Source organism: Pyxicephalus adspersus, chromosome 8, assembly GCF_032062135.1.
Source record: "Pyxicephalus adspersus chromosome 8, UCB_Pads_2.0, whole genome shotgun sequence".
NCBI classification, from domain to species: Eukaryota; Metazoa; Chordata; class Amphibia; order Anura; family Pyxicephalidae; genus Pyxicephalus; species Pyxicephalus adspersus.
Window position 1 is genome coordinate 74,183,575 of NC_092865.1, and position 14,399 is coordinate 74,197,973.

General features: G+C 37.2%; 1 protein-coding gene across 1 annotated transcript in view; it reads left to right on the forward strand.

The window, feature by feature from the left end:
* SGSM3 (small G protein signaling modulator 3) overlaps positions 1-14,399 on the forward strand; it is an 88,006-nt gene that overhangs the window by 17,220 nt on the left and 56,387 nt on the right. The window contains exons 9-11 of the mRNA XM_072421252.1: positions 12,092-12,287; positions 12,479-12,624; positions 13,765-13,992. Coding sequence (XP_072277353.1) covers positions 12,092-12,287; positions 12,479-12,624; positions 13,765-13,992 — 570 coding nt within the window. The remainder of the gene's footprint in view (positions 1-12,091; positions 12,288-12,478; positions 12,625-13,764; positions 13,993-14,399) is intronic.

Consider the following 14,399-nt stretch of genomic DNA (forward strand, 5'->3'; position numbering starts at 1 on the left):
ATGGTTGAGGCAGTGTGATGGCTTGGGCATGCATGGCTGCCAGTGGCACTGGGACACTAATGTTTATGGATGATGTGATACAGGACAGAAGCAGCCAAATGAATTCTGAGGTGTTCAGAGACATACTGTCTGCTCAAATCCAGATAAATGCAGTCAAATTGATTGGGAGGCAGAGGGACAATGACCCAAAACATACAGCCAAAGCAACCCAGGAGTTTATTAAAGCAAAGAAGTGGATTATTTTTGAATGGCTAAGTCAGTCACCTGATCTGAACCCAATTAGGCATGCATTTCACTTATTGAAGACTAAACTTTGAACAGTAAGGCCCACAAACAAACGGCAACTGAAAGCTGCTGCAGTAAAGGTCTGGCAGAGCATTAAAAAGGAGGAAACCCAGCATTTGGTGATGTCCATAAGTTCAAGATCACAGGCTGTCACTGCCAGCAAAGGATTTTCAACCAAGTATTAGAAATAAACATTTCATTTTCAGCTTTTTAATTTGTCCAATTACTTTTGAGCCCCTGAAATAGCCCTCACATTTTTATGCAATCTTTTTGTTCAACCCACTGAATTAAAGCTGAAAGTATGCAGTTCAAATGCATCGAGTTGTTTCATTTAAAATTAATTGTGGTAATGTACAGAACCAAAATTAGAAAAAAGTTGTCTCTGTCCAAATATTTATGGACCTAACTATATAATGAGTACTTTTGTTACTAGATAACGAACATGCTAATAAGACTGTTTCACATGTATGTATCATTACTGAGCAGGCACTTGTAATCAGCAACCATTTTGTTCCCATAAAATTCCCAACGCTACAGATATAAAAATATGTTCCTTACTTATGGTTTACTTCATCTCTTTTGTATTATTTGTCTCTCATATATGCTTCAATTGTTCCATATATCTCTTATACTTCCCTATGAAGGCCATTTACTTATTAGGAAAATCAGTGCTGCTGTACTAGTCTTTTAGCAAACTTTAAACATGTCTAAGCGTTTTCATGTCAAAAAAGGAGTTGAACACTCTAAATTGGCTTTGTATCTTTACATAAAATATATGGACTTAGTAAAGGAAGAGTCGTGATCTTACCTTTTCTGTAAACCATAACCACTGAAAACTGGATGGGAGAAAAAAAATCACTGACTGATTCCTTTGCAGGAGTCCTATGGATATCCATTGATGGCTTGCTCTCTACCCAACTTTTCCTCTTATAAATAGTGTCCCGAGTGCAGGGACCCGCCCACTGATGTCAGCACATGGGAAACCATCTCATTGGTAATCTTTTCATGATTTAATTTCGATATATACTGGATAAACTTTATGGATTGATATAAATAGTCGTCTGGTGAAGATCCTGTACTGAGATAGCTTTGCTGTTTTGCCCACTTTCTGCTCTGAAGGGTGCCTGTTTTGCAGGGTTTAAAGCTCGGGTATTATTGCATATTTTTTTAAAAGGTAAACAAATTTAAATTTTTTATTTGTGAAAGAAAAGGGGGCTACACACTGGCCTAACTCCGACACCAAATTCAAAAGTACACAAAATATAAGAAAAACCTACTTACCTTGTTCCGTTGTCGTCCTTCGGCGTCCTGCTTGTCCCCACAGCTCCAGATGGGAGACGCTGCAGGAAATTCAAATAATTGTAATAAATGTATTGGATTCAATACAAAATAGCTGTATTGGGTCCAATACAAAGTAATCCTTATTTAACATAATTATATCATATATATATATATATATATATATATATATATATATATATATATATATGCTACTGTACAGTTATATTACATGTTTAACTTTTTTATTTTTTTAACAGATTTTAGTTTTTTTTTAAAGTTTTTATTAAATTTAATAAATATTGGACATATTTCAGGGAGTTATGCCTAAGAGTTATAGGCCTACAATGTAAAATAAAATTTCCATGCAAAAAATGTAACGCTTTTTGCGTGGAAATACAGAAAGAATTAGAACCCTAGGGGGGCTACAGTGGTTGAATGCAGTACCGCTTTCAGCCACTTTTTTCGGACAGAATCATACTGCTAGGGAGCTTAAAGAAAATTTAGTGGTTGGGTACGGTAAGTTTTATACCTACCTAACCACTAAATTCCCACTGTTAATTGTTTACTGTATTTTTTTTTAATTGAGGCCGCACTATGCACTTTTTTTGGTATTTATTTTGAATATTGAAACTTGCCAGTAGCTGCAGCATTTCCCACCTTTGGCTTGTACTCAAGTCAATCAATTTTTCCTGTTTTCCAAGGTAAAAATAGATACCTTGGCTTATACTCAGATCGATTTATACTCGAGTATATACGGTATTAACTTTGTCATATAGAAAATTCACCTTCTATACTCTTGCAGCAGACTTGTTTCTGTGAAACGTGTTGAGATAAGGGTTCTTTAGGAGGTGGAAGATAAGCTTTTGAGCTACCTTGGGTTCCTGTGGGCAACCACAATATATAGGAGGGAATATGATGTAAATGTGTGTATTTAATCATATACAAAATGTTTTATGAATTTTTAACCTATGTTGTTAAATAAAAATATGAAACAAAATTAAAAAATATATATTTGTTATGTTTAATGCCACTTCAAAATCCCTAACAATGTAAAGGTACTCTTTGTTTGTTAGTCATGGACTCCAAACCCACAGTGCATCATAATACTTAGAAGATGCAAGCCTTTAGTAGTTCATACTTACACTCCTGCAGCAGGTTGTGAATCAGCTCCTGGTGCTAAGCTGTATTAGAGAACAGATTTTAATCTTGGCAATTCTCTACCATTGTTTCCTGACTAACCTATCTGTATTGTCTACACTTTGATCATGGGGTTATTGATTTACTCCTAGCATTATAATTTAGCATTTCTGGGTTTGGGAAAAAAATTATTTTGCCTTGTTCTCAGATTGAGTAATCCTTGTGGGCCATCCACTGGTTGAATGATTTCTTTATATATTTTTAAAATATTACTAAAATTTGGTTGTGTTAGGTTTTTTTTTTGTCCTTGTACTGATGCTACTATCAGAGTTGTCTAGCAGTTTAACAGAATTTTGGGGTCTCCCCTAGTGTTTTTTGCTTGCACCTAGTTTTGTTATCCTTCAGGCCATAGCCCACTGTTTTTTGTTGCCTTCAGAGAAAATAATTTTATGGCAAGTTCAAGAGTTACATTTGTACAAATCTAAATACTGTCTAAATTCTGTCTCTCACTAGCATTACTGCAAAGAGTTTTTTTTATTACCTGACACTTTTTAAATAGAATTTTGGAATTTCTGCAAAGTTGTGGGAGGGACAAATTATATTATAATTGGTGGGGGTAGTTCCATTCCCAGCTTTTATTCATATGTCTGAGACATCTTAAAGAAACAGATAGGGGTCTTTGCTTGTTATTCTTGCATGAAAAGCACTAGACTGCAACTAAAGAAAAAAATAAAGTTTAAGGTTCAGAGTTGTGCAAAAAGTCAAGTGTGTATTTTGTAGTAAATACATACAACAGTGGTACAAAGTAATTTTTTCCACCATAAATCCAATTGCCTGTTACCGTCACATGGTTTGGATATTTTTCCTAGACATAATTTTCCTAAACATCATACAATATATTATTGAAAACAAAAAAAAAAAGGACCTGTAGTAGTCACTTACTTCCCGATGCGTTTCGACAATTTAAGGCTTCTTCAGGGGTATGTGGTTACAGAGATTGTATGATTTCTATGTTGCACAGACACAAAATATATAGCATCAAAATATCATACAGTAATGTTTAAATTACACATACATCTAATACATTATTTGACATATAATGAGAACCAGGACTTCACGTTTAAAATACCAACAAATAGTTGGCACATATTAACATCAGATCCTCAAATCAAGAAACACATAGGTGAGGGACCTCAAATAACCTACAGAAAACCACTATCCCTGAAGGATCACTTAGTATGGAGCTACTTTAAATCTGAAAGCATATGTGGCCCCACTGTCAAACAAACATCTGGCACATTTAAATGTGGACAATGCACACAATGCCAATGAATCAAGGAAGGTCCAACCATAACACTACCGAATGGTACCATCCAGAGACCATACCAAAACATCAGTTGTAACAAATTGGGAGTAATCTACATAATTCTATGTAAATGTGGGGCGTTTTACGTTGGTAAAACTAAACGAACCTTCAAAAAATGAATATATGAGCACATTCACTCAATCTCGGTTGGAAAAATTACTACCCCCTGTAATCATGTTATCATGTGGGTAGCCAATATCAATATGACAGTAAAGTTCTATCGTTTTTCAGTCTGAAACATGTTTCTGGAAACAAATGAGGAGGAGATATAGACAAAATACTTCTCCAAAGAGAAACTAGATTAGAGGTTCTTAACCTGGGTTCGACCGAACCCCAGGGGTTCGGTGAGTCAGTGTCGCGGGTTCGGCGGAGGTCAAAACACACCTCCGACTCAGTTATTCAGTGATTTTGATCAAGACTGATCGTGTACTCGGTTTCTTGATCTGTCAATCTGTACCTAACGCCTTATATACATCAATCAATTCCTGATCAAAATTTGTGATTTAACTGATAGATGATTGAACGTGACCGAAGCGCTTATGATTCGTGATGATACGCCCCACTTGTCCATAATTGGCTGCAGGTGATCACGCAACATCGCTTGGCCTATCTGTGCTGCAGGGGATTTGATGCGCACAGTAGTCGAATTGTAACTGTTGTGATGGTACGTCGTGTGATACCCATCTTAATATTTTAATCCCTTCATACTAACTATGTCGGGCAAAATACGAAAGTGGTCGGACAAATATGTACAATATGGATTCACATGTGTAACGGAACGTGATGGGAGTCAGCGTCCTAATTGCATGATTTGCAGTGCCAAGTTGAGCAATTCTAGTCTAGCTCCGGCAAAACTAAGGGAACACTTCCTTAAGCTGCATGGAGATGGAAAATACAAGAACACAACGCTCGCTGAATTCAAGGTGAAGAGAGCAAGATTCGATGAAAAGGCTAGTCTGCCTGTTCTCGGCGTTGTACCCATCAACAAACCGATCCTCACAGCATCGTACGAAGTTGCTTACCTGATCGCAAAGCAGGGCAAACCACACACCATTGGTGAAACACTCATAAAACCAGCTGTGTTGAAGATGGTGAATTTCATGCTGGGAAAAGAGGCTGAAGTTCAGTTATCTCAAATTCCTCTTTCAAGTGACATCATCAGCAACAGAATAGAGGACATGAGCAAAGACGTCTTGGCTCAAGTAGTTGCAGATCTGATTTCAAGTCCGGCAAAATTCAGCCTTCAACTCGACGAGACCACAGACGTTTCCAATCTAAGCCAGCTTGCAGTATTCGTGCGCTATGTGAAAGACGACGTGATAAAGGAAGATTTTTTATTTTGTAAGCCTCTTACAACAACAACTAAGGCAACTGATGTGAAGAAACTTGTGGATGACTTCTTCAAAGACAACAATCTTTCGTGGGATATGGTTTCTGCAGTTTGTTCGGACGGAGCTCCAGCCATGCTCGGAAGAAAGTCTGGTTTTGGTGTGCTAGTGAATGCTGATGCACCACACATCATTGTTACGCATTGCATTCTGCACAGGCATGCGTTGGCAACAAAAACCTTGCCTCCAAAACTGGCAGAAGTTTTAAAAATTGTTGTGGAATGCGTGAACTATGTGCGAAATAATGCTCTGAAGCACCGCATCTTCAAGGAGCTGTGTAAAGAAATGGGATCTGAATTCAAGGTACTTCTGTACCATTCTAACGTTCGGTGGTTATCCCGGGGACAGGTGCTGAATCATGTTTTTGTCATGCGTGTGGAATTAGCTCTGTTTTTGCAAGAGCAGCAACATTGTCATGCAGATTGCTTCAAAAATTCTGAGTTCAATCTTATTTTAGCGTACATGGCTGATATTTTTGCAGCTCTCAATCATCTCAATAAGCAGATGCAGGGTGGTGGAGTCAACATCATCGAAGCGGAAGAAAACCTGAAAGCTTTTCAAAAAAAGCTACCATTATGGAAACGACGAACAGAAAACGATAACTTCGCAAACTTTCCCCTGCTAGACCACTGTGTAAGTAAGATCGAACATGTACCTGAAATCGGAGACATTTCTGTACCCGTGGAACTGAAGCAAACTATTGCCACGCACTTAGATGAGCTCGCAAAGTCTCTCGACGGATACTTCCCTACAAGAGAGTCATATCCAGCATGGGTGAGACAGCCGTTCACGTTTAGTGTTGAGACAACAGATGTCAATGATGAATACCTCGATGAAATCATTGAAATTCAGCAGAGCCAGGTTCAACAGCAACTCTTCAGAGCAACAACGCTCTCAATGTTTTGGTGTCAACAATTGGTAACGTACCCTGTTATTGCTAAGAAAGCTCTGGAAATTTTCATACCGTTTGTTACAACATATCTTTGCAAGCAATCCTTTTCGAGGATGCTCGACATAAAAACGAAGAAAAGGAACAGACTTTGTTGCGAAAATGACATGAGAGTGGCACTTGCCAAGGTAAAGCCGCGCATTCCTGAACTGGTCCCTGAGAGGCAACAGCAGAAGTCACACTGATTTGCAGTAAATTTCATTATTATGTTATTATTATTCGAAATATAGGAGAACTTTTTTGTTTTCAAAATTGATATTTTTTCCCTCACTGTATGCCTGTTTTGAATTTGTAAAAATCATATTTTATTTTTCCAATAAAGAAGGGTTCGGTGAAACGCATAAAAAACTGGTGGGGTTCAGTTTCTCCAACAAGGTTAAGAACCACTGAACTAGATGGATTATTACCCTTCAAGCCACTACAAAACCAGGCCTTAATGACTTCGTAAGTTACAAACCCTTCCTTTAATTAACAATCGCTAATAAGATTCCAAAGCAGAACACAACTTTTTCTTCTTCCTACTATTGATATCTATACCCTATATGTATTCATACCATTTCATGTATATGGTATTACTGTATTTTGATTGTACTTTCAAAATTTATACCTTCAAAATATATATTCATCACTTTAGTGCCAACTTAATATACTTTATGCATTTGATATTTTTGAAATGATTTTTTGCTTACTAGCATACGTTTATCCCAGCGTCAATATTAATATCTCTAATATACATGATGTATGAACTAGTTTACTGTTTAAAACCCAAAATGTTTTTGTTTTCACAGCTAAGCAGCAAGGCTGTACATACTATGAAAATAAGTAGTTTTTTTATAGTTGATTTTTTAAATGCACATAAAGTATAATATGATGATACATTATGAATGTATGAACTAGCACAGTAATAGCCTAAAATATATGGTTTTCTAACAACGAAGTAATGTTACATGTATGCAGAAAAAGCACCGGTCTCAGTGCCTACATGGTTTACATTGCATTTAAGTCTAAAATATTCTGGTCATTGCACTTCCATATCTGATAAACCCCTTTTTTCTAATCATCCTCGAGTCCCCTCTGCCCTTGCAGGGACTTGCGGGGGACCCGGCGCCTCAGGCGCCAAGGCCAATGCATGGAGTGTGTGTTCTCTTCAATACACTCTGTGCACGTCTATCCTCCGTGCGTACTCGCCCCATCTGGGCGGGACACCTCTATGGGAGAGATGCTTGTCTCTCGCAGGGCAGAGATGGAGTCCCTGCAACATCATAGGGAACTCCCATCTTTGATTGGCTGGGTGGGAGGCACACCCCCTGCACGCCGTCCCAGCTGACACTCAGGTTGGGAAGTTACATCTATATTAAGAGGGCTCCAAACACCAACAGCCCTCTGGCTGAACAGATTTACCATTTGACCTCAAACATGATCAGCCCTCCTGGCTGTATCAACTGGCTACAGTAGACATCTATATATTTTCTGCTTCCTCCGGAAAAATACACCTTTTGGGAGAGCAGCCAAAAACCTACCTGGTAAGCAGGCGCATCTCAATTGAGATCCTGTTTTCAGCTTTAAGCAATATTCTGAACTTCTGACCATGTTTTATCTATTTTTAGATGAGGTTCTTATTACCTTAATCTAAATCCCTATCCATGGTATTCAAAATGTAAGATCACGTATATCAATATCACTATCCGGCTGAATCCACTAAGAAAAGAGATTTTTTTCTCGTGGAGTTGAACATATCTAATCTGTAGGTACCCCAAATAATATTCAAATATATTACTATTCAACTCCTTACCTTTATAGACAGACCTAATTACTGGCAATGTATTATGCGCTACATTTTATTTTTTAGCATGCAGCTTGAATACTGCTTCTACTACTCCCTTACCTAGACCGCAGTTCAACTAAATGTAAGTAATACCATCACTTTATTTCCTTGAATATTATTGGCATAACCAAATTTACATTAACATTGTTTAATTAAAACATCAGATATGAAAGCTTGAAATGTTAGAAGTGGATTGTCTAACATAAGTCCTATCTAAACATGTCGTCGATTTTTTTCGACACCTATTTCACAATTAGTCCTAATATGGTAGTTATTAGAAGAAACTACTTTTGTACTCAAATGTCAATATTATTATTCTTTCTAATCCTCAATGTTTACTGATGTATATTATATTAAATCTAGTAACATGTAAACTATGATCAGGTGTCAAATATCTTTACAAATAATGCATTTAAAATGAATTTTTATAATGAATTTAAACATTACTGTATGATGCAAATTTTGATGCTATATATTTTGTATCTGTGCAACATAGAAATCATACAATCTCTGCAACCACATACCCCTGAGGAAGCCTATAATTGTCAAAACGCGTCCGAATTGTGTGACCACTACAGGTCCTCTTTTTGTTTTCAGCAGTATATTGTATGATGATTAGGAAAATTATGTCTAGGAAAAATATCCAAACCCTGTGACGGTAACAGGCAATTGGATTTATGGTGGAAAAAATTACTTTGTACCACTGTTGTATGTCTTAACTACAAAATACACATTTGACTTTTTGCACAAAAACTCTGAGCCTTAAACCTCTTTCTTTCCTCTATATCTACACAATATGCTCTAAAACAAATATTAAAGAGGTGGCTCTAAAAAACTTACTCTAAGCAAAGATAAGAGCCTACACCCACCAACAAGTAAAGAGAAAAAAAAATCACACACCTTTATTTCCGCAGATCCCTCGATTGAGCTGGAGAAGTCCTCGATCGGGTCCCATGTCGTCTCCTTCACCCCAGTTGCGGAGGAAGCCCCTGGTGCCGCCATCTTCCCCATCTTCTTCTTCTGGCTACGTCACTCAGTCTCACTCATAGGTGCAAGATTGGGTGGCGTAGCCTGCTGTAATAAGGAAAAGGAAACCACAGTGAGAATGGCATCTCTTTCCCCTCAATTTAGGAAAATGCCCTTTCTGCGCATGCACAAAAGGATCATCCAGAGCCTCCTGGGATGCGTGACGTAAGTATCCCAGGAGGCTCTCCGCTCCCATTCAGTCTTGGATCAACAGAATGGGAGTGGCTTCAACCTATTAAAAAAGGGGTGTTGAAGAAAAAAAAATTTTTTTTAAAAAAAAGGGGTTTCTACCCTTTTATGTAAAGTAAAAATTTAAGTTTAGGTCCGCTTTTTTGTCTGCTAGTTTGTAAAATCCTATTTACCCTCCGAGCGTTCTAATTCTGTCCGTATTTTCATGCAAAAAGTGTCACATTTTTTTGCATGGAAATGTATTTGACGTTGTAGGCCTATAATTCTTAGGCATAACTAAAGGAAATATGTCCAATATTTAATAAATTTAATAAGAAACTTTAAATAAAGCATAAAAATCTGTTAAAATAAAAAATACAGAAACCTGTAATATAACTGTACAGTAGCATGTATAAAAAAAAAAAAAAATATATATATATATATATATTATTTTTATATATATATATATTATTTTTATATATATATATATATATATATATATATATATATATATATATATATATATATATATATATATATATACATGTGTGTGTGTGTAATATAATTATATAAAGATTTCTTTGAACTGGACTCAATACAGCTATTTTGTATTGAATCCAGTACAAAATTATTTGAATTTCCCTGGAGAACGTCTCGGCATTCGCCGGCTGAAGTTCGAAGAAAGAAGACGTGTCCCGAGGACCAGCAGGACGCAGGGGGGCACCAACGAAACAAGGTTTTTTTTTTTGGTTTTTTTTAAATGTTTTTAGCGATCCTCGGTGTGACTCGGGATTACCGCTTTTAGCATGTAAAATCCACCGCTATTCACACTCGGGATTACCGCTAGAAGGGTTAAAACTACATTTCTTTCTTGGTCTGTACTGTGAAAATGCTGCTATGCTATATACCAGGGGAACCAACAGTGTTGTTGTGCAGTAAAAAGGTCTACTATCAACAGACAATACAACTATTTGACTACAACTATATGCGACTGCATATTGAGGATATTCTATTCTTCTTCTTGTTTATATTGTAATGATGCTATAGTGATGAAAGTTTGGAGGGCTGTTAGCCACAAGTGTCCCCCACTTTCACCTATAACTTTGTTTACCTGTACTTCTCTGTTCTAGAGAAATTAGGGTTCAAGTTAGGGAAGCAGACAGTTAAGTGTAACAGGGCAGGGTGTTTTGATGGGTGGAGTTTTTTATGTTGCAATGATGACTTGCAACTGAAATTTTAGGGGGGTCCGTCCTGTCCTTCCCCCATCTGCTATCACATGCATGATGCTCTTAAAACATCCCCACATTTTAACATTATATAAAGGGTGACTTTCCCCTTTCATATAATAGAATTTCTTGTTTTTTTTTTAATTTTATTGCCAAGACTGAAGGATAAATCCGCAGCCTCCTGGCATTTTTCGCACATATCCCAGGTGGCTGTGGGCTGCTTCTTCTATGCATGCCCAGCATCAGGAATGTACCATCAGGGGCTTTACTATATTGTAAAAAAAAAAATGTGCTCAAGCATATGCAGTGCGATTGGCACTTTTATTTATTTTTACATTTTTAGGAAGACGCTTAGCTAACCTTATGTCACACCTCCTGTGCATTGCAAGTTCAGGTGACCTGAGGAAGCACCTGAAGGAAGAAAATGGCAGCACTGAATGGAACGAAAAGCATTGAAATAAAGAGGGAAGCTGAGCAAGCGTGGGACTCTGTTTGTGGACAGATCAAGTGAAAACATTTTTCACAAAAGTTTTGTGTAGGGCTAACATCTGAAGTTAGGCTGAATTCACACTGGTAATAAGGTTGCATTTATAGCGTTTACCCCTCACTTTGCACTCGTCACAAACCACTGCTGCTTGAAAAACTGCTGGGGCTAAAAAAAAAAAAACAGCACTTACCCCTGTTACCAATTTCAAGTCACTATCAATTTGCCAATAGCCCTTCAGGAGGAGTAAATAACAGTGTTTCACTGCTAATGTGAACGAAGCCTAACTTGTTACACTACATTGATCACACTGTTACACTACTACAAGGGATTACACTATTAAAATATTGAACACTAGGCAGTTGGATCAAAATACATAGCTTTGGACACTTGGGGCATAATACAAAAAATGAAAAAACAGGACATACTAACAAGCCAGGCATTGGTAAGTTAGAACAAAGTATAGGGGGAAGGTAGAAAACTGACACAAAAATAGGGGTTACTTCCCACCACCTGGCTGAAAAAAACATTTCTGGGGAGAACACTGACATGTTATTTAAAGGTAGTTTTTCATGATTACCTTCAATAGGTTGATAAATGCCAATACATATGTGATCATATTTGTTTACGTTTAAAGTCCTTGTAAGATATTGTGAGGTGATTTAAGTCTCCAGCATCTCCAAAATCTGAAATTTCAATTTTGTATAGGCTAACCCTTTCATTTACCTTCTGCTTGACCATTTTTTCTTCAGACAATTTTGGCGTTTGGTAAAGCACCTGTCAGTCTTTTCTGTGTGACCTTCAAAGGGTCGTAAATTGATGTTAAAATAATTTTGCAAGCCCAAGTCCCAACAAAACACCCTGTTCACAGCCAACATGCTATTTTTCAGATAAAATTGCACAAAAGTTGCTTTTAAACCTTTTAGTCCAGAGTTTTCCTGTACTTTTGTTGGCAGGTGGCCGCTTGCTTGCTACTCTTTTTAGAGGAAGAAGATGCCTTCTGGATGATGTGTGCTGTTATAGAGGATCTGGTGCCTGCTTCTTATTTCAGTACCACTCTGCTAGGTGTTCAGACAGACCAGCGAGTACTGAGACACCTTATTGTTCAGTATCTCCCTCAGCTGGACAAACTGTTACAAGAACATGATATTGGTGAGTGGTTTTGTGTAGTTGGTAAGAATATTTCCTTGTCAGTCTTACTGCAATACACAATTTCTGCAAACTTGCATGCACTGTATCTCCATGATTGTCTTTTATTTCTGTTAAGTTTCTCTATTTTGTCTATTTACTATTGTATTGCACAAATTGCCTTTATTTTATGTCCCTTTTTTCATGGCCTGCAGAACTGTCCTTGATCACTTTGCACTGGTTCCTTACTGCATTCGCCAGTGTAGTGCACATAAAACTGCTTTTACGGATCTGGGATGTGTTTTTCTACCAGGGCTCTCTGGTCCTGTTCCAGACCACTTTGGGCATGCTGAAAATAAAGGTATGGCTATTTTAGTGGAGTGTATATCTCTTATCTATTTAATATTTAACAAGAAGTAATACATGTGGGAGGAGAATATACAACTGAACAGAATCTCTAACGCCTTCTTAGCTTTGTCTTTTTTATAGTGTGCTTCCCTTTTTGGATCTATAGCTGAATATGATCATTGTACAATCTAGTGACTTGATCCACTATGAAACAATTTTATGCCTTCTCTTAGTTTAATATGAATTTATGGGGCCTTGTCTTTATTTGTGTTCACTAGAAGATTGGTTGTCTTACTGTAAAGGAAAGGTCCGAGACAGAGTAAAGTATTCTCCAAAAGGTCTCCAAAGTATACAATTTGCCATAAAAACCCAACCATTATATAAACTTTTCCCACTTTAACTAAAATCAGTTGTGGCCATAGTTGTATTTTAAAACTGTTTTAATGTTTAGAAATGTCTAACTGGTCAAAACTTTGTTGCCATTGTATTGAATTTGCTTGAATTTACTAAAATCCCAAAGTAGAAAAAATGTTCTTGGAATGTGTTCCTTATTTTGATTCACTTTGCAAACCCATACATTACCTTCGTAATTTAGTGATATTACTATGGTTCAAAGCAGCGGTCACCAACCATTGGTCCCACGGCTCTGGCCAGTGCACTCCAATCCCCCCCCCCACCGGTGGTCTGTTGGTCCAAAAAGGTTGGCAACCACTGGGTCAGAAAGTAGAGCTGTGGGTGCAAAAGAGACTAGTGGTCACTGGTTTTCATCAAAGAAATCTTCTGCACAAAGGTGAACTCCAGACTTTGCCAAATGTTCCAAAATTACTAATATAATGATACACACCCCTCTTGTTTTTAGACCATATTTGTTTAGCCTGGAGTTTAGTGAATATAAATAACTTTTTTTATTTTTTTAGGAATTCTAAAGTTTATTTCATTCAAGCTGAAAACATTTTCAGCTACACATTATTTGGTTTTATAATGAAAAAGATTTTCAAGTCACTTTTAAGAACTGTCTTTTTTCAAGTAATTTTTTCTAAATATATATATTTGTGTTTAAACAAGGCCCAGCTATATTGTAAAATGTAATGCAGTTACAGGCGATTCGGATGCCTTGTTTCTGGATTCATTCTTTTATTCTCACTGCTTGCAGGAAGAGGAGCTTATCCAATCTGAGAACTCTGCCTCAATCTTTAACACTCTATCAGACATTCCATCCCAAATTGAAGAGCCAGATGTTTTACTACGGGAGGCCATGATAATTGCAGGAACACTTACAGAAGTCATGATTGAAGCCCAGCGGCGCAAACATTTAGCTTATCTCATTGCAGATCAAGGTCAATTACTCAACTCCACCGCTGCCGTCACCAACCTATCCAAGGTAAGTATTCTATATAAGGATTAGTTGTAAGTTATGTCTAGTTTGTATTTTGTCATCAGCCTGGTATTAAGAATCTAAGTATGAAGACTGACTCTAAAATCTGCTTTGTAGTTTTTCTCTTTGGCAGTCAGAGCTATTTTCATTATGTTCATGTTGATTGTTTTATTGAATATAACAGAAGGGTTTTTTTTTTTTTTTGTGGACATGCAAATACAGATACGGTTAAATAACATGCCTAGATTAACAATTTTTCCTGCTAGGAGTTAGACCTTCTTCACAAGCTCTCCCCTGGCCTCAGAGCTGGTTTGGAAACTAAAGATGTTACAGAAGAAACTTACATTGATCTGCCTGGAGAAAGCTATTCAAATTGCCAGATGCCAAAGAGCTTTTTAGGAATATGGCAACAA